A 24,409-nucleotide genomic window follows, 5' to 3' on the forward strand; every position below is an offset into this window, starting at 1 on the left:
GATTTCAATGGGTCACGAGACGATGGAATGTTACCGCCATGTGTTTCCTCTGAAGTGCCGAGATGATGTTTGCAGGTTGTTTGCGTCCGAGTTAGAGAAATCGGAGCCTAATCTTCTACTTCTAAGTTTGGTTGTCGGAGCAATTGAGGCGGGATACTGCAGCAGCACTACTACGCACGCGTGCAAGAAATTTAAGGTTGCTTGCAATTGGGATCGTGTCGACGATGATCCGTTTCCTTTGGAAATGTCTCTAGTAGAAATACAATACAACAGGTTTTTGGCTGAGTTACACAACTTTGTTCTTCCTTCGAGACCTTTGCAAAATCATGAAGGATACACTATGCGTTCTACAATCAAAATGATAGCAGACTTCGTGTGGAAACCATTGTCCAACTCTTTCTACAAAGACAAGCCTCATATTCAAAGCATTTATAGTTTCATGACACGTAGGTGTGGTGTGGTGTTAATTAATTAGGTAATTAATTAATTAGGTAATAATTAAGTGTGTGTAAGTGTGCTGATTGTATCTTGCTTGCCTGCCTTTTTATCACATATTATTTGTTGTGTTTAATTAATCTATATTAAAGAGACGTCGTTATTGTTCATCTGACATCAGTGTGTATCATATTTTATAGCAATTCATTTGGTTTGATTTGGCTTGCAGTGAGACTTCTTGATTGCTTTGGCCTTGCTCTGACTGTTGTTGCTGCTTGTCAACAGCTTGGTCTTTATGACGTTCACTTGGCTCTCTCTGAAGATCATGCTTGGATTGTCTTTGACCAGAATGGTAGTTCGATACAAAAATGCTTCGTTGTATGATTTTGTGATATTCGGTGTTCACATTAGGTCGTGAAACTGCTGAAATTGCATGGATTGGAAAGGGAAATGATAAAAAGCGTGGACAGCCTATTGAAAAGGATGCTCCAGATTACAATTGGCTCTACTTGAATGGACATCCGGTGATCTGCACACGTCACATGGAAGCAGCCGCAATAGCAACATCAATGAACCCTGGAATCAACAGCAAAACTGACAGCGAACATCATGGACAACTGCAGCAAGTAAGCACCGATATTTTTGTTGTTGATGGAGTACAGTCCAGATTGTTGTGTTCGATCTTTATAAACTAACCTCACACAAGCAATAATGTTAAAGGTGATGGAAATCTTAATTTGCTATTGCACTTGTCACATGCAGACTGTAGACAGCTGGTAGAATTTGTGGCGACTTTGATTTCAATTGTGACGAATTACCATGAAAGTATTTTGTAAAAAATTTTAGTTGCAGTTAGATGTTCTAGCTAAGTAATTAGCAGCAAGTACTCCATTTACAATTAGATTTCGTGTGCCACTCGTTAGCTTTGGATAGTGACAGCTGGCTCCAGTTGACGTTGATTTATTTCTAATTTAGAAGTTTTAAAACTTGATTGCAAGAAAGAAATGAATGTTCCTAGACTGAACCGAAATCCACTTCTATTAACATACGTTGTCTCTTGAACTCTAAAGAAACTTGGTGTCACGTATTGTGACCTTGCATTTTGTGATGTCACCTATTGTTTGACATTGCGTAGAATGTCCTATTATATGCTCTATTTTGACTATGCGAAAGCAAAAATTGTTTATTCCTTTGCAGGCTATGCTCTCTATAGCTGAATGTCGTGTGTAGCAATCTGATTGATGTTGGACAGAATAAAGAGCTTTATTGCTTGAGGGTTGACCACCGAAAGGGGACCCACCTATTGAAACTGACATCATTACGTTCATTTTCATTCGGTAAGCATGTTTGGAGAATTCAAGCGACAATGAGCCAAGTGTGAGGAAGTAGTAGGCACACAAACAAATAGGATCTTGTCTTTATATAATGTGAGTGTGTGTGTGTGTGTGTGTGTGTGTGTGTGTGTGTGTGTGTGTGTGTGTGTGTGTGTAGATATTGTCAATTGTTTTTCTCTGTGCTGCGACTTGAATAACAAGCCAATTTGCTAAAATTCATGGAACTTTATTAAGAAGTGAGCATTTAATTAATTACCAACCCCAACTCTAGCTCTTACAATCTGGACAGTATTCCTTTAATGTGGCAAGAGAATAAAATTATAATGAATTGTAGGCGTTGCTGTGGCTGTTCTTTGACAAGCAACACATTGACAGGTTTGAGCTTAATTACACATACTATAGCCAGTGATGTAGCATTGTCTACGTGTGGTAGCAGCACCAATTTATCTTTTTAGGTATCCAATGGCTCAAGGCACGCTTGGAGACTTAGAAGAGATTGATGCAACTTTAGGTCGACCATCTGCAGAGGTTGTCTTTCGACTAGGAATCGAGGCATCTTGTCTCTACTATTCGAATGCTCATGTTTATCCACATACGTTCCTCGGCGGTTATCTCTTCAGACAGGGAAGGTTCAAAGAAGCAATGCAATGCTGGATGGATGCCGCATTTGTAGTCAGCAGCTACAGGTATAATAAAGAGGACTCGGAGGTGTACAAGGAATTCTATGAAATAGTTCACGACTTTCTGCCTCATATTGTAAAGTCTCCTAGTGGCAAAGAGTTAAGAACAGATACAGAGTTTTATGCAATGATATTAACTTTCTTTGATCGAATCTGTGTGTGGGAAATGGAAAGCCAGACTCCTGTAGTTCACTCTGATTGGGCCAAGAGTATTCTCTCTGTTTTAACTAAATTTCCAAGTACAGTCAGACAGAAAGCGCCAGACACCCAAATAAATGTAATTTGTATCAAGTCACATGGAACAGCATCTAATGTACTACCACCGTGGATTTCACTTGCCGCTCAGAAAGCGATAGATTGTGCTTGCCACATGTCTCGAGTCTTGTGTGCTAATCATGGCCACGTTTGTGCAAGGAGAGCTGCCCTTCCCGAATTGCAATACGCGAAACAACAGTTTGAAATTAGATCAAAGAAACTGTTGGGCGTTTCAGACATGCTTACCGTTGCAGAAAAACTCAATGTGGCTGCACTGCAACTTCAGCTGACAGCTCTTTCACAGACTACAGATATTACTGTTGCCAGGAGTAGGAAAAGAAGGCAAAATTGTCTATGAAATGGCCGAGACAAATTACTTGTGTGCTAGGTGAATTCAATGCATAAGTCATGAAATTGTATCTTTAACTTGTATATGGTATTTGTGTATTAGCGGACTACATATGTAATTTTGCGACACTAGCATCTAGGCTGCTGATTGTAGTAGCATTGGGGACACTCTCTTTGTACTTTGTTTTATCGTATTGAGCAGCTTTCTACAGGCAAATACAAGACAAAAACGTATACATTTGACTCGCCAAATCTGTGCGAATTCGATCACAAGATCAAACATACAAAGCAGAAAAGTTTCTGCACATGCAAAGCGGGCACTTTTTGTAGTTGCATACACTTACCACTTTATTACTTTTTTAAGTTATGTAATTTCTTAAATAATTTATTATAATTAAGAAATTACAGTAATTTCTCTAGTATTCGGAAATTAAAACATACTAGGTAATTAATTAGCTATAGGTGCCTATTTTCACTTTACTTACCAAAGCAAATTTGTAGAGGACACGGTAAGTAGTTATTTCATTGTATATCCGCATAATAAATTAGCTAACTCTTTGTATACGGGACTTCCAAGGTCACCTGTCATGAAGTCGTATCGCCTTTTGATTCATAAAACCAGCACACCCACATCGTCAGCAGGTTGTGGTTTTTATGCTCTTGACGATTCTGCTTGTTAGTAAGTTATTTGATTGCCTATGCAGAGGAAGAAGTGGTTGTAAATCCTGACGACTTTTCTGTTGGGCAAGTTTTGGAGATTTTCCATCCAGACGATGAAAACAGGTGTTGGTAGATTGTCTAGTTACAGTAGCTGAGAGCTGTATGGAATATGTGAATGCGTTGACAGTCATTTTATTGTGCAAGTGTCTGCAGCCAAGACTGAAACGAAAGGTTAGTCTGACACGTGTGAATGTATTAAATTAGAGTGTGAAAACAAACAAACACGCACACACTACACACGCACACCACACACACGCACACCACACACACACACACACACACACACACACACACACACACGCACACCACACACACACACACACACACCGCACGCACACACACACACACACACACACACACACACCGCACGCACACACACACACACACACACACACACACACACACACACACACCACACACACACACACACACACCGCACGCACACACACACACACACACACACACACACACACACACACACACACACACACACAAACACACACACACACACACACACACACACACACTTCATCAGTAATATAACTTGCCTCTTGGCTATCAATAATGGTTTCATACCCAGACCAACCTGATGAGATTGAATACATTGTAGAATATGTATAACTTTGATGAAGTGAGGCATAACAGGTTGTACGTCACAGCTATAGACATTTATTGAACAGCTTACATTTGTTTTGTATTACAAATCTTACTCGTTGTATTATGTAGAGAGAACCTATTGTAGTAGTTGGTTTGTGTGTTTGTTACTACTGTATCTGCTAGCTTTATCGGTAGATCATAAGGGTTAGTGTGTGTGTGTGTGTGTGTGTGTGTGTGTGTGTGTGTGTGTGTGTGAGTGTGTGTGTGTATGGGTAATAAGTCATATTTTCTTGATTTTCAATTGGTAGATTTGCAAACCAAAGCTAGTTTCAAATTATGGCAGTTTTAACTTGCCTTGAAGGGTGCTGCAAGTAATTCTTAATACTCTGCAAGAAATTTTTATGAGCTGTTCCAGACATTCTAATTTTGCACATTGCTAATCAGTGTGCAAAAGGGAGAAAACTGCTAATAATTAATGCACACCAAGGTTTACACTATTGATGTTTTCATTCCATAAGTATTAGTGGTGGTTGTCAGAAAGTCAGTTGTATAATTTCTTTGGTGGAGTTATTGTTTTAGCAGTTAAATGTAGTCTATACTTTGTAATGCTAGTTTAAATAGGTAACTTTTGGCACGGATTAGTTGTACCTTGAATAATAAATTTTTATGGTGTACCATTAACTAGTTCCTATTTATTTTAATTCTACATATTACAGAACTTAAATCACTACAGATGCCTTTCTCAAACAGTTTATTTGACATTTAGATATTTTAGGATTTGTATTACCTAGCTTCTATTGTTTACTAATCGATCGAGGTGAATGGTAAGAACCGCTGTAGTTGTGAGTTCTTGCATTGATCACCATGCTCATCGTGGCAATGGAATAAATTTGTAGTGCACTGCAGTGACATTAATGTGATTGTACATAGTTAACACATGCTTTCTACAAGTTATGTGGAATTTGATTTCACCGTTAGAGAGAAAGCATACATGCACAACACACAGACTTGTGTAACTATAAACTTGGCCATTATGCATCTTGTCACTCACTAATGTAGTACAGTACTAGTGACCTTATATATTTATGCAACTTAGTTGGTCAGATTGGAGTGTCTCAGAAGATTGCAAGTGTATTTCGATTGAAACACCAAAGAGACATTAATGTTCAATGTGCAGACTTGAAGGTGATTCGTGTATATTTTTGTATACTACAGTAGTACAGTAGTATACGAGTAAGCATGATGGAATTTGTTTCGTCTATTCAGGAAGTGACACTTGAGCTTATTGAACTGGAAATGAAGGTGTTGTATTTTTATGCTGATCTCATATCTGTCTTTGTGGAACATCATGTTTGAGCAGGACCAGTATATTGATAGAAGTGACATGTTACGTGTCAAACAAAATTTGGTAACTAGAATGTACATCTTGTAGACTGGCTTAGTTCAGATAATGTTATTGTGAATTATGACTTTGTACAGCAAGAGAAATGTGTTTATTCAACAAAGAAGGTTGAGTTTTCTGGAATACGGTACATGTAGCTCTCATGTATGTTATAGTAAGAAACACACTGACATTTGTATTGTAGAGTGCGAGTGGTGAGTTTATGGACGAAACAACAAAGTGTTATGTCTGGTTATGTTGGTTGCGATACAAAGGTATGCATTACATATCGTTGCTATTCTCAAGTGCACAGAGCAATGGGCTTGTAGTATATAACTGTTGTGATTGTTGTGTGTTAGATTGTGTTTCGATCTTCTTCTTGCATTTTCTACATATTTGTTCAAATGAGTTGTGAAATGTGGGAATTTGATCCTTATGGTGAATTATTTTATTAACATCTTGTATTGTAGTTGCTAATGATGCATATATAGGTGATCTGTACTTTGAGAGAGCTGTTGGTTTCTTGCAAGAATTATTTGAACGATGGAAAGTACAGGTTGAGTGATTGTATTTTGATTTTGATTTCATATCTTATTGGTTATTGCATAGGAATGTAGTCATGAAGTAACATTGATTTTGTTTTCAAGAACATTCTATGGAGGAGCTTTACCAGGTTATTGTCTCTTTCATGGTAATTAGGTTAATAGTATATCAAGTACTGTATTAGCTGTTTGATACATTGAGGTGTGTGTGTGTGTGTGTGTGTGTGTGTGTGTGTGTGTGCACATGTGTGCGTGTGTGCATGTGCTTGTACATGTGTGCATGTGTGCACATGTGTGTGTGCACTTTTGCTTACAGATCTTCTGGATTATGATATGATATTTTACATCGCCCATGATCCAGAGTAGTACAGTAGTAGCACTTCATTGAGTGAATTTGATGTAGTAGACTTTGATGACCTGTGCAGCAAGTTTGACACAGTCATACTTCACAAGATGATTAAAATGCTAGTCCATTATGTTGTATGTTTTTACTACAGTATGTAGAGCGTACTCAGTGATGGTTTTCACTGTAACTAGAACTAAACTTCTTGCTGTTCACTTTATTGAGATGGTTAATTTTGTGATTAAAAATTTTTAGGGGACATTACTCAACTGCTTATATATTGACAGCAGCTGTTTACTAGGTACTGTAGTGCTTGAAGAGTAGGATTGAACAGGTGAATCCACAGTTAGCAATGTAGACTTCAATTCAAAGTACATAACTGATAACGCGGATTTCCAAGGATTTTGCAATCTGTGTGTGTTGTAGCTTCTTCCTTCTACTATAGATGACACCAGCATTACACTTGAGACTAAAGCACTTAATTATCACTTCACTCTCTTCTCATTACTTTCATAATTGTATTTCTCAGGTAGCCAACTTGTTTGGTCTTCTAACTGGGATGTACATATCATTTGGAGTGGATTTTGTGCATGCTATGCCAAACTAATCCGTTTCTACAGTGAAAATGTAGTGTCATACAATAGCATGGTGACTGCTCTTGCGTAGATGACTTTTGTCCATCTGTACGTGATGCTATTCAAGTGAACTCTACTGGACAATGCTATCAAGACTTTTACAAGTAAGAACTAAAAGTAGAGACTGCCCTCTTGTACCACTCAAAAATTGCTCTGTTTGCCAGGGTTGTTGCTCTTAGTAAAACGTTTACAGATTTTAGTCCACTGCTTATCAATTTGAAGCGATGCTTTTCACACTATTTGACGTGGGTTGATTGCTGCCAAAACAGTTAGTTTGACCTTGATCATAATATTAATATTATTTACATGTCGTATTGTTTTGCTGTAGGTGATGATGCAACTGTGAGCTCCCCCAAAGGACGGTTATCGGTAGCATCTAATGGGAATGTACTAGAGGCACTAAATCTTGCACTGAATTCATTTGATCATCAACATCTCGATCAACAGTTTGACAAGGCCGGACAGGAGGTGGTGCTTGTCACTCCAGGTGTTGGACTCTTTGAGGTTTGATGCCATGTGATTTATGGTTGGATGATATATTTTGTGTGACTCAGTCCACTTGGCTGCCATTTGTTACCTGCTTGCCTACTTGTTGTTTGAAGCATTGTGACACATCGATGTCTTCATTAAGCATTTTGTAAAAAATATTTTTGTATTATGTGGTTGTAAGGTCAGTCGCCCTCTCACTAATATTTCAAAGAAGCGAACGTTGGACAGTGGTCTAGGAATAGACTTGGTCTGTCTTTCTGCTCAGCCTCTCCATGCAGCTCCACTGCTTATGGTTAGTGAAGGCAGCCTTTGAATGAACACATCGTATATGTCATAATCAACTTACAGTTCAACGATGGTCAAACAGACAGCAAAGATTTTCACATTCCTGATTGGATCAACTGTAGGTTAGAAGCTGCAACAGATCTTTTTGGAAGATCAGTTGTTGACTGGCTGTTGGTGTTCTTGTTAAGTTTTCATACTTCTGAAGCCCAAGCAACAAGAAATAGGCAGGGGAAGTTTATTCCACAGATCTCCATGCCTGACGTATAATTTTATCGTGTGATATTTTAGGCACATACTAGTTCATTTAAATATTTTGTTTGCAGTTTGGGAAAACCTTTGCTCTGAAGAGCAAGCGTCCGTGTGCACTTGATCTGTCTTCGACTGGTCAGTATAATAAACACTTTAGTGTAAAAAATTTTGGGCAATATATGTAGATTTTGAGGAACCAAAGACTGTAAGGACATCTTCATTTACTGAAGAGGACAAGCTACAGCGTGTAGACTATGATGCTTATGATGCCTTGGTATTTAATGTTCACGCGAGAGCACAGCGTCGGTTTGTACATCAATTAGGTTACACAGTTTGACAAGAATGAATAAGTTATTTTTTTGTTCTTAGAGTTTCTCGTTTACATTCATCAAATGTTGATACTGCACGCAGAAATCTGGACACACTAGATTTGGTAACTGCAAACTAATGGATCAAAGGTTTTTTGTAAGAATAGTTGCTTTTATAAACTTTTTGCAACTGAAGGTTGGTTTGTCCAGTGGCAAGTATAGGTCTATACTGGCCACATCAACACCAGCTGGAGCAGTCAATGATGAACAGCTACCCAGACAGGTACAATGAGATCTCTAAATTTATTTCAATTTGTTTCACTGCAACAATTATTGCAGAACTCTTTTGACTTGAGGATGGAAACGTATGACCATCATTGTTGTTTAGCTTGTGTATGATTAACATGGCCAATATTTACAGCAATGCTACTCAACATTCAAGAACAAACCGATTAGTGGGTGAACTAGGTTAACAATGATTGGCATAACTATTGTAGTATGGCAATTGACTTCTGACTCTTAGAACTTGCTAAAGGGAGTTTGAGGGAGAGTTCTGCTTCATTTGAAGGTGTTCAGTCACCACACGTCTTTAAACACCATGTTGTTGGCTTTCGTGGAAGTCGGCCTCTAGTCAATCCATTTGCTCCATCGCAACAATCTTTATTATTTGTAACTCATCACAGTCGCTGGAGCCACACATTCAGACATGATGTCACAGGACAGGTCATTCTGTTTGGACTATAGTTGACTGTTTAGTGGTTTTTACATATGAATTACATTGGCAGTGCATTCAAGACCATCATATGGTTCAGGAGGAGCCTCATCAAGTAGTAAAAGACGAAGAAAGAGATGTACATATTCCTCTAGAGAAAGATGTTCAAATGAATCCAGCAGTTCTCTCTGCTGCGAAAGAAGCAGTAGCTGCCAGGTTAAAAGAACAAGCCAACTTGGAGCTGGTCGACATTGATGAGTTAGAGAATGCTACAGCTTCGGATTCATCTAGCACTGAGGTAACATACAAGAATGCATCACAAGGTTCTGATCCTGGTCAGTCATTGTGGCAATTTTTTACACCTCCTACAAGTCCAACAAAATATCAACGACCTTTCATTGGTCACAGTGTGGTTAGAGATGTAGCAGTGATTCCGGCATCAAAGTGGACACTTGAACTTATCGGAATGGACTGGAAATCTATAGAGATACCAGCATGTCTTCCACTCACTACAGACTTCTTTCCAAACAACTTGAAGAACGAGTATTATGAGCACCATTACGCACTGTTTGCTGATGACAGGTTTGTGTAATAGTGCTTGAAGTTTGGTGGCATGTGGTCAGTTGCTGTGATGATTTAACAGTGGAGCAATTTCAGACAAACAAGCATTGAGTTGTGAGGAAATTTATCATGAAGTGATTTCTCAACGACTGTGTAAGGTCAGTTTGCCACAATTTATCTCTTCTATTCTGTTTGTGTTGTGATAATATTTCCTACTACCATAGGACCATGCGTTCAGTACTTGGCTTATCCATGCTGTTCTTCAAAGCATTTAGACATTTACATTTTGCCAGTAACGTCAACTACTATTATCTGAGTAATAATCAGACCTGACATGGTGGGGAGAAGGGCATGACCTGTATTATCAAACCTTAATTAAAGTTGTTTATGAAAGTAAATCCAATAGAACTGCCACCAATTTATTGTTATTTACAATCTAAGCATAGAATATACTACTTGGTAGAGCTAGTCACTATAAGTAAAACTCTAGGACTGTGTTACCTCTTGTGTTTAGGGCTATCAAATGATAATTTTAAACTCGGCAGAAAAATGCCAAATGCAGACTGCATCTCGATCGTTGTTTCGCAGTCCTGCCCAGCAGGAAATGTACTTGACGACAGGAAAGAGTCATCATCTTGTGAAAATTAACAACTCTCAAGTCGAAGTCACAATCTTTAAACCAAAGTCAGTTCCTTTCTTGAAATCATATCTACAAAGCAGGTATGTAATATTCTGTCTGTATGAACTCTAGACACCAGCAGTCGAATCACACAGTGCAGTATCAGTATAAGCTATGGGAACATTGCGATAACAATTATCAAGTGAACTTTCTTTGCAGTAAACATACGTTGGCTGGCTTTTGACATTTTTCCTGTCTATTGAGGTTACATCTGCTACGTTCCATAAGGGCATGACTGATGATTTTAACTGGAACTATCTTGATCACTACGTGTGTGGTAACTCTGACTTTAAGGAGCTGGTTGAGGTAAAAATGAAGTTTATGGACAATTTGTGCTTTATTGATCTTTTTGTTATGTAGTCTCTGAAGTACAGCAAGAGTCGATACCTCCTTCTGCCTGTAGTGATGGATATGAAGGTCGACTTTCAAGACTTTCAAGAAGTGATGAATGGTCGGATTAGAAAATTGGTCCAATTCTTAGAAACTCTACACAAGCTTAGGCGGCCACTCTCATTAGGACAGTCAAAGGTAAAGCCCATACTGAATGCAGGTTTTCATTTTATTTGTATTTATGTATTAGTAATTAGTCATTTACATCTATGATATATTTAGACTTCACTCTGCCACATATTATGCGGTTTACAGAATATTGAAATTCTAGTGTACAGTCACACAGATCTGATGACAAGTGACCCTGAATACAGTAGAATTTGCATGTAAAGATCAGTAGGACAAAATAATGTCTAATTTTACAATTACAATTTTTTAAATTTGGGAAATCACTGGAGTCTACAAGTTAGTTTAATTCAGACAACACATTTTGTCAACGTTGCTGCTACTGTTAACGTTACTTCACCTAATATGGCTGATACTGCTTGCTATCTGAATACAGAAGGACGTGATTTACGTTTTGCTGCTATGCTTCCTTGGTAAGTTATTAGCCACTCAGTTAATTAAATAGTGTAAGGGTCTCCAGCTTCATACACGTAGATTTAATGTGTAGTGATTACGTTATGAATTCTCAGAACATTGTGGCACACGATTATTGTGTTAACTGACAGGGTCATCCTCGCCACTTGAGTGTCCCAACTGATGCTCAGCTAACTGCCCAGGAGCGCCGACTTAAGAAAGCTGCTTCTATTGGAGAAGGAACCTCGACTGTTGCTAAACCGAACAGGCACCATTCACTGAAACCACAGGAATCAGTTGTAGAGGAATGTGTGTTGAGTAATGACAATGGCGACAATAAGGACGACATAGATTCTTCTCAAGACATTAGACTTCAGGAGAATTCACGTCTGGAAGAAATAGTTTCGGCAATGAAAGACCCAATGTGAGGTTAATTGTAAACATAGAAGTGCTGGTGCAGCAGACATAGATAGGTAGACACAGACTGGTAGACAAGCTTAAGGAGCAAGTTGCAGGTAGTAAATCATGTACCATGACAGCATGCAGAGACTGTTGTTGAGAACTTGATCCGTTTTAGTTAGAATAGAATCGGGTAATCACAGCCACTGCAGTTAACAGCTGCAGAATGTGTTTGTTTGTGTAATATTTTAGTTTGTGTTTGTGTAAGATCTTTAGTTTGTGTAATATTTTTGACTCTTTTCTTGTATTAACATTCCATTTGTTGATATAGTTATAAGCAACATTGTGGTTCTTCTGATTGAACTGATCTTTCAAAAGTGATTCATTCTTTTTCGATTACTTCCTTGATTGTTGACAAGTAATAGAATTATAAGAATATATTTCATCGCACTGCAACCTAGTACAGTACCCAATGCATTGAGATCTTCCAATCTCTTTCAGGCTTTAGTATCTCTGCATCTGGAAGAGGCTAAAAGAGGAGCATGGTCTTCTAGACTCTTCCTGGCTCTTCTGGAAGTACCTAATTGAATCTATCTCTTCACCAACTGAGGCTAGTTGCTCTGTTTTAGTATTCAGACGGCGAGACTAGATAAGCAGGCAGACACGTAAAGATGGAAGGTGTGATAGGCTATCAACAATAGACAGACATTACGGCATGTCTCTTTACTTTAGTGTGTTTTGTGTTCTTTCAATAAGATAATCAAAATTGATAAATACACTGAACAAAACCTTGTAGCCTCGAGACTGACCGGACGATGGCCAAGGAAACAACTTGTATTATATACTCTGACTCTCCTAAGTGTAGTCCAGATATATCTATGTAAGCTATTTATTTACTTTAAACTATTGGTAGGAGTGGTGTGGAGGTGCTGAGTAGTGCAAGTGGGCGCCTAAAAGACTGCTTTCTTGGATTTGATGTTGTAACATGGTTAATGTGCAATGTGTCTGGCCTGGATACACGAGAAAAAGCCATCGGATTGGCACAGGTGAGTTTCCTTGTATTTGGTATTCGACATCAGGAGGTGCGTGTGTTTCATGCTCACTTTATTGCACTTAGAAAATGGTACAAAATCGTTTCCTCATTCATGCTTCAGGAGACAGCAGTTGTGGAATTGTCGACGGATTCTACCTCTTTCAATTTGGAAAGCAATGTTCCAATGATGACGTCATTGATGCAACGTATAAGGAAAGGTGGATGGAGGTAAGTATGGAGCGTTTACAAGTGGCGTCTCACGGATTAGGACAGGCAGTGTTTCGGCATCCATTGATGAGCACTCCCACACCTAGTACTCCGCCAACTCCACAGGGCATATTCTCAACGTCTACTATTTCGCTCTCACTGAAAGCAAATGAATGCGGTAAGTGAAGAAGTGTTTGTGTGTTGGTTATTCTATCTGTTCTTGCGTACTGACTACAAATATGGATACTAAACTACAAGCATGCAGACACTGTGTATGCGATGACTGACTACTTTGCAGTGTTTAGTCTGTTTTTAATACTTTTCTACATTCTGTGATTGGGTATGGGGCCGTGTGGGCAGTTGGCCACCGAATGACCAGGTAGACATGGAACTTTTGAGCTTCCCTTATAGAGCTGTTGATACTCAGGAGTGCACCCAGTGTCAATACCCAATAGTGCAATTGTATGGATACACAAATCTGTGTCTTCACACAGACTATGCTGTGTGATTGTATCTTGTGCATGCGTGCTCATAGTGTAGTGATTTCATTACAAAATGATTTCTTCTCTACCAACTCCCCATGCAGTCAGGCACATATGACCAACAGGTGCAATCAACTTCATGCATTGTGTTTTGTCTAACTCGTTGCTCTTTTTCGCCCTCAATTGTGGTGTACCAGGTTGCATCGTGCAAACTGGACATTTTGAGAAATAATGTGTGTTTGTAATTGAGTTTGCACGACTCATGTTTCATTCTCAGCGTTTTTGTTTGGTTTGAGTAGACTCTGGTCCTAGAAAGATAGTAAAAGTGAATGTCGATCCTCAAGGCAGAAGCGATCGTCCGGAGTGGTGTTCCGTATGCTATGATAGCACTTACTCTCCCGCTCATGCCTTTTGTCTCGAATTTCAATGGCTCATGGCTACAACGTCACTCGTAAACGACATGGTATGTCTGTCCTAGTCGTCGTAGGCTTATGAACTCCCTTTTCATCATTCTGTTTTTCTTGTGGTATAGATTGCTTCGTGGGCTAGACGTGCGTCTCAAAACGGATTTCACCTTGTGCCGGCTCCCTCTCATCCAATGAGTCGTCCTCATCTGACGAGGGGTAATCCATTTCGAATGCCGGTGTTTCTGCCTTTGGAGCTGATGTCACCGTCAGTCAACTGGTATCTCAGGAAAGGTAATCACTTGCCTAGACTAAATGAGGGAAGTTAGGTGACCATATTTATCAACTGCAGGTGGCTTTGCTAGACATCAACTGTTTTTGTTACAAGAAATGATTCTTGCCAGGTTAGTGTTAGAATAGCAAGGTGTGGTCAGGAGTGACCGCAATGTGTTTTATAGGTTTAATTTTTTGGTTGATCGTCCTGCGGGCACCAAAGCTCAGGTGAGTGAGTCTACCCTGTCTGGAGCATACAGTACGACTTATGTCCACGAGAGTGGCTCGGTGTTTGTTCAAATTGCCAACCCGAATCCGTCTCGGGAGAGTTCTCGTAGTAGAAGCGGAAGTCCTGGAAAAGGAGCTCGACCTTCTCTAGATTTGAGTTTGGCAAAAGTGATAAGCTTTGAAAAGCCAGGGTTTCATTGGAGCCCAAATCATCTTATCTTTAAAAGGTGGAGGTCACCTGCTGCAGGTGAGGTGGAAATAGCGGACAAACTGTGGCAAGATATGAGTTGCTTCTGTCAAAATCGTGACAGCTCGTTAGACTTGTTCTTGGTGCAAGTTGGATGTATTGACTCGACTGAGTAAGATTCTTTATGAATTGTTGGTAGTTTTCTGCCTTTAAATGTACATATGCTCACGCGTTTAATATCTCATACTGCATTCCAATACATGGGCAACTCGTATGCATATACTTTAGCAAGTTTTCTGTGCAAAGTTAGTCTTGTGGATGTATCATTAGCCCAAGATTTGTCATACAGCTCAGCTATGACATTTAACTCACCCCACAAATGGTGCCAAATAGGTGTGCGTTGCAAGAGTTGGGTGCTTGTGAATTCGTGCATGTGCAGTTGTATTTGCAGTTAGCTAGTTGTTTAACTAGAGTCCCTTGACACAAACTCAGCTGAACTTGCCGTAGCTTCAGCCATACCTTGTCAAGGAATCGGTATTAAATTAATTAATATGTAAATACACTAAATAGTCCTATACAAATTAGTCACATGTACAAATATGTAGGTACAATCTAAAAGTATTACTGAAATCTCTTTACAAAGAGTTTGTGTTTCCTTTTTCGAACTTTAAAATGAACTGCTTCTTTGCCTGTCATACAAGATCCCAAAGACGGTACCTCTTCTGACTTACTAACTTCAAGAACAAACCATTGTGACCGACGACATGGAAAACGTAGTTGGCAGCAAGGAAGACGCCAGTCTGATTGTTTCCGTATTCTGCTAGCGATCTGAAACGTATGAAATGCAAGACGGAGGAGCAATCGTCTCGTTTCATTCACCTCCAACACAGCTCGTCTGACGTACAAGTAGGAAATAGCCATCATAGAAGCAGCTGCCTCCGGATGATGATGGTTTAGTTTTCTCACGGCAAGGTTGTAACTCTTTTGAATTAGACTTGATGCTTTCATCAAGTCATCCTTTTTCTCACTCATGTTGGGTTTTCCACACGACAACCGTATGAAGTAGTGAGCTTTACTTACTGCCCAGTAGCCATAAGTGTTATACTCCATGTTGCCACTGTTACTGAGGCTCTTTTCTGCCAGATTCAAAAAGTCGCAAGCTTCATCCAGCTTCCCAACATAGAGAAGTCCCATGGCATGTGTTGTTGTAGATTGAGCATAGCGAGAGTGACTTTCTCCATATATTGTTTTGTATTGTTGGGAAGAATTGAAGCTGTAGTTAAGTAGTAAATTTACCTCATCTTTACTCAGATTGTTATTGTTCAGGTAGCCAACAGCTAAACGACTCTGTAAGTGAGCGATCAGCTTTTCATATTTTTCATTCATAGCTGAGGCAAGTAATGAGTGAAGGCGCTTAGTGTGACTTCTGAGAGCAATACTGCATGGTCTTTCCTGACAATCATAAACTCTTTTGTTTTTCTGAGACTCATACAATCCTTCTCTAGCATAATAGCACTCGGAAGACTTTGTCTCACAAAGAAGCCATTCAGCCTTTTTTAGAAATTTCTCTGCAGCAGAATAATCTCCCTTTGTTTTGAGGAGAGAACCGTAGTGATAATGAAGATTTCCCATTACTGTCCTAAAGCATTCAGAGTCATCGTCTTTCTCTCTCTTCAGCAAAACGTTTAGACCTGCTCGATAAAATCTCTCCGCGGCTGTACCATTGACCAAATTGACAGCAGACATGAGACCCTGAAGATAAATCTTCGCCTTCTCGCACACGGAAAGCTGACTGTCGTGTTGTTCCATTATTTCCAGTGAAAGACTTGTGTATCTAAGCCTCGCCAGTTCACCATCACTCATCAACACAGAGATATCTCCTAAAGCACGATACAACATGACACGTTTATCTACTGAGATGAGCAAGTGGTTGCTAAAACGAAGGAAGTATGAACGCAGAGATCGTAACATAATGCTGTTTGCTTCTGTTCTCTTCTTTGAATGATCTATATGGGTATCTATCAAAGCATCTGTTATAGCCTCCACATTCTTGTGATAGTGGACCCCCTTGACCATGTCCGATACGATCTGCTTGACAACATGTTGAGTGACTTGATGTAGAGTAAAGAATGAAACGTTGCCCTTCTCTAGATTAACTAGAGACAACCTATCAATAATAGTATCTGTGTCACTCTGAACGTTCAAGGCTTCCCCAAAACTGAGAACAAAATTTTCAGGAAGACGGGAAGAGTTCAGTAAACCAAACAGTATCAAAACGACTCCTTTGCTAGAACTTGTATCTTCAATATTTTCTCTGGCCTTCATTTCCACTGCCTGAATCAAGGACTTACGATACGGACTAGTTTCAGAGTATGGTTTCAATGACTTCTTCACCTTGCTGTACTTTCTTAGGCTGTCGATCCAAGTCCAAGACAATATTGCTTCTCTTCTAGAGCCATGATACATTGCTATGGCCACCAGTCCTAAAGGCAAACGTTCTAATTCTGTCGCAACTTTGTCAATTCCCTCACTTTGCGTGTCATTCGATATTTCTGCAAGTAGGTTTCGTGCTTCTCGATGAGTCAATCCACCACCCAATTCAACCATCCGACTGAACTTCTTGTACCCTTTGAGATCTCGTTCTGTCGTAGCAACTATGAGACTCCCATTGACACCCCAACCACTTGAACCAGGTACTGGTAACAAACCTGGCAAGATTTCAAAGTAATTCCCGATGCTGTCTACATGAATTAGCCAATTTGATACATTCATGAGTCGATTACGAAGTTGCTCTAGAAGTACAGTCGTGCTCTGCACATTCGCCTCCATGATTAATTGTTTGTCAAATGTTTGTCCAAAGAAGCTGTTCATAGCAACTTGAACTAGTGAGTAGTGAAGCTTCTCTATTGAAGAGACATCAAGATGAAGCACAACCCTATAATCAGATTTGTATTTGTGGCAATACTGGGTTGCTAACACTGTTTTTCCACTCCCTGGAATACCCACAACATCAACACCAACAACCTTGCCCTCAAACATGGAATGTAGTTCGGCAAAGTGTTTTCTGATCTTGTTGAGCATTTCATGCCTTGGTGCAAGTGTGTGCAATGGGAGGTCATTTGCCAGGAAAACAGCCTCGCCATGTTCCTGCAAATACACTGTATATAAGACGAAATATTGGCTGGAATTTATTTTGACATTTTCTTAAAAAGCATATCGACAGATTTTATTTTGGCAATTCTATGTCCAGGATTACTGATATCTACCACTTGTTAATTATATTCTAGTCATTGTTTCGGCCACCTTATTCATAAAAAGGAGAAATTGCCAAGAAGCATGTCTAGGTTCATTTCCAGCAACACATTTCCCAATCTTTGCTCTCTGCGCCGTTGTATTAGACGTATTTCTCACCTGTGTGTGTACTGCTTTCCTCTGCATCACCGTTTTTATTGTCGTTTATTTATGTCACATCCGGTTAGGTAGGTGCAAGTAAGCCTGAGTTTTGTCTGGGCTCGTCTTCTTGAAGGTGCTGGTACATCGTAATGATAGTTGGCATGCGTGGTTGAGATGACATCACATTGTTTTCGTGTATCGTAGTTACAGCAAAATGTTGGGAGAATTTATACTGGCAGTGACTCAAAGAATTGCCCATTCGCCAAAACAAATTCCCCACCACTATTTCATTTTATATGGTATGTAATAAATATACTAATATCAATCATTGAATAATTGTATGCATATTGCACTGTAATGTACAGTAGACTGCAAATACAAGTTAATCAGCACCTCAAATTAATTCGGTGGTCTGGGCATGGATGCGGGCAACCATCGCAGTCCCAAATGCATAATGCATACAAGGTTGCCATTTCCATGGGTGATGGGGCAAATTGTGGCACCAGTCAAAAGAGAATGGTAATTGATTATCATATAATAGTTATACGTTTGAAAACAAGGTTTCAAGAACTTGACTGTTTTGAGAAATATCATGGACTAATGGATCCCAGTCACAGAAGAATTTCTAAAATGATGTGCAGGCTAGTTCAACATGAGCTAATTAATTGACCCAGAGTTGGTGCAAACAACGTTTATAACGTACTCATTCAATGAAACTCTTGACGTAGTCTACAGTACCATCTAGAATTTCAAGACTGTGAAACACTGCAGCACACTCTGGCAACTGGAAATGAGCAAACTTGGCACTGCTACAGCGACACTCTTTGTAAAGGCAGAGAGCGCGTGGTGAAGTACATACTACCTCTGTATGTTAAGTTAAAGACACACTGACAGCAAGGCAAAGTCTGGATACAATGCCCTTCTGTCAAGTGCTTCTAACAAGAAAACCACAACAACTTTGAGAGATTGACTAAGATCATTTATCCAGTTTGTAGGAGCATAATGGCAAGGATGTGTTTGGCTAGTCTGTATTTTACAACACTTTTTAGTAAAAATTTGCACATTAAAATTTACAGTATTTAATATCAATTATTAAAGTGTTAATATCAACTGTTGTTGAGTGCCGGCAGTATATGGCAAACTGGGGCCACAATGTGGACCCATTTGTCATATACAATTAACTGCCAACCCTGTTATAACATACGTAACACAGTATAACCCGCCTGTACAGCAAATATACAGTAAATACATCGTGCATGCTTATCTGCAGTTTACTTTACTTAACTAGCTGAATTTACCTTTTCACTAGTAGAAAGATGGCCCAGCACTTCAAATAAAAGAGCTACCAATGCAAGAACCTGCATCACACCCACACGGCGACACCTGGGTTGGTGCTGGTCTGCGCAAAGAAATAAAAACATTGATAAACATATTACATAAATACAAATGAATTTTTGACTATGAAATGGGACTTTGTAAAAGTCATGTGACTTAGCGAGTAGCGTACTCAAACCATATCTGGCTTGACTGAATTCCGGTCTCTGTGTGTGTGGATGGATGTGTGACTATGTCTGACACTCAGGAATGTGCCATGCCGTCCCTCACTGTGGTCCAATCACCAAGCAGTATTTGCTTTCTTCGCAACAATTATATTGTGGTTTTCAGAAGTTAAGGCTCATACATAGCTAAGGAAGCACAGCTTCAATTCCTAAAACAACCTAATACACACATCCATGTTATGTAAAATAATATATTTTTATTTGGCAAAATTCAGTTCAGTAAGCAAGTAATGAACTACATTAATACTTAGAACAAGCTGGTTGTAATAGTTAGACGTAGAGTTGGCGTTAACAAATTGGTTATTCTAGCTATGCTGTGTTCAGTGTGTCACAGGCATATCAGTTTATATCATGCAAGTATGATTTCAAGAACAAAATTCCGTGTATAGACCTGAGCAGAAGTTGACACCTGTACTGTGTCTATCTGCACTTTACAACCTGCTCTATGAGGCTGTTCCTTGATGTTTCAACTTTGTCTTGATGTATTATATGCATGTATAATACCCAATTGTACAATTTATCTACTGCAATGAGTACTGATCAATTTCATAGATTTACCACCATGGTGAACCAAGTGGAAACCTAAATGTAACATACTATCTGGTAACACTCATCGGACATAAAAATTTCTAATTTAGGCAAGCACTCCAACCAAACTCAATCTCTATATGTAATTATATGCTCTATAACTGTCACATTGGGCCATACCACCATGTCACACCACTAGTTTCCTGTTGTGGCCATCTGCCCTTACAAATGATAGAAATATTTGTGACTCTGTTCAAGTGAAACTGGTCATCTTACCACTGGCAGCACAGTAGAATTTTGTAATGGTGAAGCTTCAACAATTTTGCATGTTTGGATTGAGAATGAGGACTTGATTCGCAGTACACCATATGGGTCATCCACAATATTAGCTGAAGCTACATTATGCGTTACATGTACGTACTGTGTACACAAGGTAACTGGTTGCTCCCACATTTCACCTCTGTCACATATAAACTTGATTTCATCACTCAGAAGCACACCATAGTGTCATAACAGAGTTAAGCAAAGGTTGTTCATCATGCAAACCACACAAGAGTCGAGTCCAAACAAAGTATCTCCTGATCATACTCACGAAAAATAAGTTCTAAAGAAATGATATATCACGCTGCTAACAAAGGCCATAGCATCGAACACGCACCCAAATTTCTCGTGGAAATCACTGACGCTAAATAGTGCCACACTAGTCTCTCATAATCAGACCCTCTCTCGCCGTATCATACTTCCAGGCAGCAAGGGTCTGGTGAAGTCCCTTTAATTAATGTCACTGTGTTGCCGCTTTACCAATAATGGGTGAACTAAATACCGAGTTTGATTTCTTAAAGAACAGATCGGTATACCACGCCAATCAATTCTATCTCACTTTTCTCGTCTGTTTGCGAATGTAGGCGAGTGCTGTTCTCTTGTTTTGCAACAAACACTGGAGGTATACGTGATGTTGTTCGTTCAAAGCGATCACAGCCAGTGCAGAGAATGTGGCATTTATCTAGAGACAAGTTTAGACGCTATGTTGCTAGCAAGTGTGATACTTGTAAAATTTTAATCTATCTATCTAAAAATCGTTCAAAGCAACTGTTGTTTCAAGTGACCACAACTTCCCCTAACCCTAGTGCTAAAATAGTTTGGAATCATCAAAGTAATCATATTTTTCACAGATGAGACACAGATGTCATCCTTGGTAATTACCCAGTGTTAAGTTCCGGTATAAATGTAGGGAGTCAGAAAACGGACAGCGTTCGCGTTGGCCATTGTAAACGCATGTTTCCATTGTTTATTTCCAACAAAACCCAGTAATTGTAAACACGAACTTGATGGTGAATAAACTTTCTCAAGATGGTGGATAGAGATTGGCTTTCTGGCCATTGTTTGTGGTTAGGCATCCAACCAAATGCAAATTTTGACTGAACCAGAAGTATAGCACATTTCTAGCATGACATACACACATAGTCACAGTCACACATCCACACCAGGATTCTCCCTAAAGCGTGTTAGTATGACACAGCACAGCAACCCTAGCCATGTGACCAAGCCATCTTGCACATGTTCTACCCAGGGTAGATGTAATGTATTCACATAAACAGTATGCAGATAGCATTATTGTATGCGTGTGCAAACAAATGCAGGAAATGGATGGAGAAGACTTCTCATCGGGATGAAAAGAAATTTTATAATAACTTAGTTCTTTTCTGTCTTGGAGCAGAAGTCTTACCTACTAACTAGGAGTTAAGTCTTATAGTACAAGTCTGGGCATTCGAGGATACAGTACATCGCAGTAAGAGGCGGGTCTCGCAACTACAGTCTCAGTCGAGCTATTCTGAAATTCTTGAAAAACTCTGCACACACACACACACACACACACACACACACACGGACATAAAAGCTGGAAGTCGGCAAGTAGATTTTGAGTATGTCCACTCGCTCAAGTCTGGTTCACAATACACCTCGCGTCACGTTGTGTCAAAGGAGGCCGTTTCCGATGCAACGCGACACAATGGGTTGGATAGGATTTGTCCCTATTCCAGAACCGATCAACACGACGCTACGTGTGGTCTTTTGCATATTATGAACCAAGCTCACGTGCCTTTTACAAGTCCCATTTCTTGTGCCTCATGCCTGCAATAAGTTACGACCCTTAATTAACAACTGTAGTCCAAGTCACATGCAGAACTGAATGTTTAGACACAAACAAGTAACAACTGACACTGACATGATCGACTTTGACAATTAAAATTATTTCTTGAAAAAACTGGCTCTTCATCAATATTGTCTGAAGCATCTACAGAAGATAGAAGCACCAATAAAGCTTACCAACCATATGCATGTAAGCTCTAGGCATCGTGTAGCATACTTTCACAACATGGATTCCCTCCTTTGCCTCGTGGGGACTGCCTTCTGATATTGTCCTTACGTCTGTTAATGTTGTCCAAGTGTTCCTCCACAGACTCCTCTCGAAACAACTTAGCACAGGTTTTTACATACTCTTTCTCAGACGTTTTTATATTATTCAAGTTTTCTGACGACAGAAGATTTAACGGATTGTCATCATCAGCCACTAGAAAGCAACAACGATTCTAACTCTGAACAAAAACGTATCAGTTAGTGCGCAGAAGTGCTGTTTATCAATCTTTGTTGGCTACACTACAAGTGAGAAGAGGCCTGCATAAAGACTCAATATCAGATTTAAAATGGATGAAAGATGACAATCACTTTAATTACTAATAAACAAAGTCATAACCTTAGACAACAGAAATCTGATTGATATTTACTTTGCTAACTGCTAATATAGCATGCAGTGATGTCAGCTGTGTCAGCAGCTGCAATAGAAATTAGCCTGACGGTCAGATCCATTATTTGAATGTTGTTTTGCTGTGGTTCAGTGCGTATGCACCATACAACTGATTTACTCCCAGAGTTGATAAACAAAATCTACTGATATAGCTAAACACCAGTGGTGTAGGAAGATGTTCACAAGTGGGGGGGCTGTACCGTGGATGTCATCATGAGTAAGCAAAATATACCTCGCTTGCCAGTCCGTAAACAGATTTGCAAAAGTCACTGGCACAGAATATTTCAATTCCTACAGTGAGCGAGGGAACTTCATCCCCAGGCCCCTACGACAGTGTAGACACCGAGAATGTCTCCTGAAAGCATATAATCTCAAGCCACAACAGGAAACTTCTGGAAAATAGTGTGCAGAATAAAGTCAGTGATGAAAAACATACAAGTTTGCATGTAATAATGGTGCATGTTTCAAGGGATTAATTATAAATTTCTTATTCTAATTTCACTTGAGCTGTGCTGAGTAGCCAATCACAGTCCACTCCACAAGATTTACTTCAAGATCTAAAGCACGCCAACGTCCAACAAAGTAGCGTCCTAGCTAGTAGGACGAACATACAGTGCGACACTACAAAGGCTAAAGGTGTCACGTGACTAGAATGCAGTGGCGTAGGAAGATGTTCAAGAGGGGGCTGTACCGTGGATGTCATCATGAGTAAGCAAAAACTTCTTCGCTTGCTAGACCGCGTACACAGATTCGTAAAAGTCACTGGCACAAAATTTCAATTCCTACCCTGCGCGAAGGAGCTTCAGCTCCCATCCTCCAGCTTCCTACGCCAGAGTGTAATGTACTAGACAGAAAAGTTGAACAGTTTTTTGTAGCTAGAATTAACACAACAGTCTACAGACACCCCATACGGTAAATCCTACACCCGCATCTCGTACGCATGCTTGCTAACTAGCTACTCTAGTTGAATTTTATAGTAGGTTTTTCTACACTTACTTGCATCAAGCGTTCACATGATGGTCACGTTCCAGCCGCATAGAAAAAAGGAAAACGCAAAAGGGGTAGGTACGTAGGCGCCCGCTATTAGTCACTCCCCGCCCCTGCCGTTTCTCTCTGTAACATGTGCTAACGTGCGCTCTCAAACTGCTGTACATTCACATTTTTAGCGCGCGTTAATAAAGTACTAGAATCTGATCGCATAACTGTCAACCGTCCCGGGATTCCCTGGATTGTCCCGAGATTTGGCCCTCCGTCCTGGCGTCCAGGTCGGGACACGAAATGTCCCAGAATTTCCTTGCTACCAGCTCGACGAATTCGAGAGTGTCGATAACGAAGTCGAAGTCATACACAAGATCCGTCTTGATTCTAATGATCTTTCGAGTTACTCACTGGCCTGTGGCCTAGTGGCTTCGGTTTTTCTACAGCACATGCAGTTACAAGAAACGCAAATA

At 39.7% G+C, this 24,409-nt stretch overlaps 3 protein-coding genes across 3 annotated transcripts; 2 read left to right on the top strand and 1 right to left on the bottom strand.

Annotated features, from left to right (window-relative positions):
• The first annotated feature begins 7 nt into the window (after nucleotides 1-7).
• On the top strand, nucleotides 8-3,280 carry LOC134179271 (menin-like). Its single transcript, XM_062646130.1, has 5 exons — nucleotides 8-446; nucleotides 665-787; nucleotides 847-1,061; nucleotides 2,104-2,144; nucleotides 2,225-3,280. Exons 1-5 carry the CDS (start codon nucleotides 8-10, stop codon nucleotides 3,060-3,062), a joined length of 1,656 nt encoding a protein of 551 aa, XP_062502114.1. The 3' UTR covers nucleotides 3,063-3,280.
• A 337-nt stretch (nucleotides 3,281-3,617) lies between these two features.
• Nucleotides 3,618-15,041, top strand: LOC134180107 (GATOR1 complex protein DEPDC5-like). The gene is made up of 37 exons (XM_062647192.1): nucleotides 3,618-3,694; nucleotides 3,757-3,835; nucleotides 3,900-3,943; nucleotides 5,466-5,554; nucleotides 5,636-5,671; nucleotides 5,730-5,777; nucleotides 5,849-5,898; nucleotides 5,956-6,025; nucleotides 6,110-6,188; nucleotides 6,242-6,306; nucleotides 6,360-6,423; nucleotides 7,302-7,374; nucleotides 7,435-7,538; nucleotides 7,599-7,774; nucleotides 7,941-8,051; nucleotides 8,108-8,166; nucleotides 8,233-8,305; nucleotides 8,368-8,428; nucleotides 8,479-8,599; nucleotides 8,663-8,726; nucleotides 8,798-8,884; nucleotides 8,941-8,966; nucleotides 9,023-9,069; nucleotides 9,125-9,324; nucleotides 9,387-9,895; nucleotides 9,957-10,032; nucleotides 10,389-10,558; nucleotides 10,626-10,695; nucleotides 10,758-10,859; nucleotides 10,914-11,081; nucleotides 11,615-11,886; nucleotides 12,775-12,907; nucleotides 12,979-13,279; nucleotides 13,883-14,046; nucleotides 14,116-14,281; nucleotides 14,340-14,391; nucleotides 14,446-15,041. Exons 1-37 carry the CDS (start codon nucleotides 3,640-3,642, stop codon nucleotides 14,849-14,851), a joined length of 4,470 nt encoding a protein of 1,489 aa, XP_062503176.1. The 5' UTR covers nucleotides 3,618-3,639; the 3' UTR covers nucleotides 14,852-15,041.
• Nucleotides 15,042-15,195: 154 nt separating this feature from the next.
• LOC134180071 (uncharacterized) lies at nucleotides 15,196-24,049 on the bottom strand. The gene is made up of 5 exons (XM_062647151.1): nucleotides 23,955-24,049; nucleotides 22,521-22,724; nucleotides 22,380-22,448; nucleotides 19,367-19,467; nucleotides 15,196-17,822 (listed from the first exon to the last, which is right to left on the bottom strand). Coding segments are annotated over exons 1-5 (2,901 nt in total). The 5' UTR covers nucleotides 23,956-24,049; the 3' UTR covers nucleotides 15,196-15,296.
• Nucleotides 24,050-24,409: the final 360 nt, after the last annotated feature.

Source organism: Corticium candelabrum, chromosome 5 (genome assembly GCF_963422355.1).
Source record: "Corticium candelabrum chromosome 5, ooCorCand1.1, whole genome shotgun sequence".
Lineage (NCBI taxonomy): Eukaryota > Metazoa > Porifera > Homoscleromorpha > Homosclerophorida > Plakinidae > Corticium > Corticium candelabrum.

Coding starts and splice junctions, on each gene's coding strand:
- LOC134180071 (XM_062647151.1), bottom strand. Junction 19,468..22,379: donor TAATTGTCAAAGTCGATCAT/GTCAGTGTCAGT, acceptor TTCTTTGCGCAG/ACCAGCACCAACCCAGGTGT. Junction 17,823..19,366: donor ATCTTTCTACTAGTGAAAAG/GTAAATTCAGCT, acceptor GTGTATTTGCAG/GAACATGGCGAGGCTGTTTT.
- LOC134180107 (XM_062647192.1), top strand. CDS start 3,640: ATGAAGTCGTATCGCCTTTTGATTCATAAAACCAGCACACCCACATCG. Junction 6,026..6,109: donor ATGTTGGTTGCGATACAAAG/GTATGCATTACA, acceptor GTTGTGTGTTAG/ATTGTGTTTCGATCTTCTTC. Junction 10,696..10,757: donor ATTGCGATAACAATTATCAA/GTGAACTTTCTT, acceptor CTGTCTATTGAG/GTTACATCTGCTACGTTCCA.
- LOC134179271 (XM_062646130.1), top strand. CDS start 8: ATGGGTCACGAGACGATGGAATGTTACCGCCATGTGTTTCCTCTGAAG. Junction 1,062..2,103: donor ATCATGGACAACTGCAGCAA/GTAAGCACCGAT, acceptor AATGAATTGTAG/GCGTTGCTGTGGCTGTTCTT. Junction 2,145..2,224: donor GACAAGCAACACATTGACAG/GTTTGAGCTTAA, acceptor TTATCTTTTTAG/GTATCCAATGGCTCAAGGCA.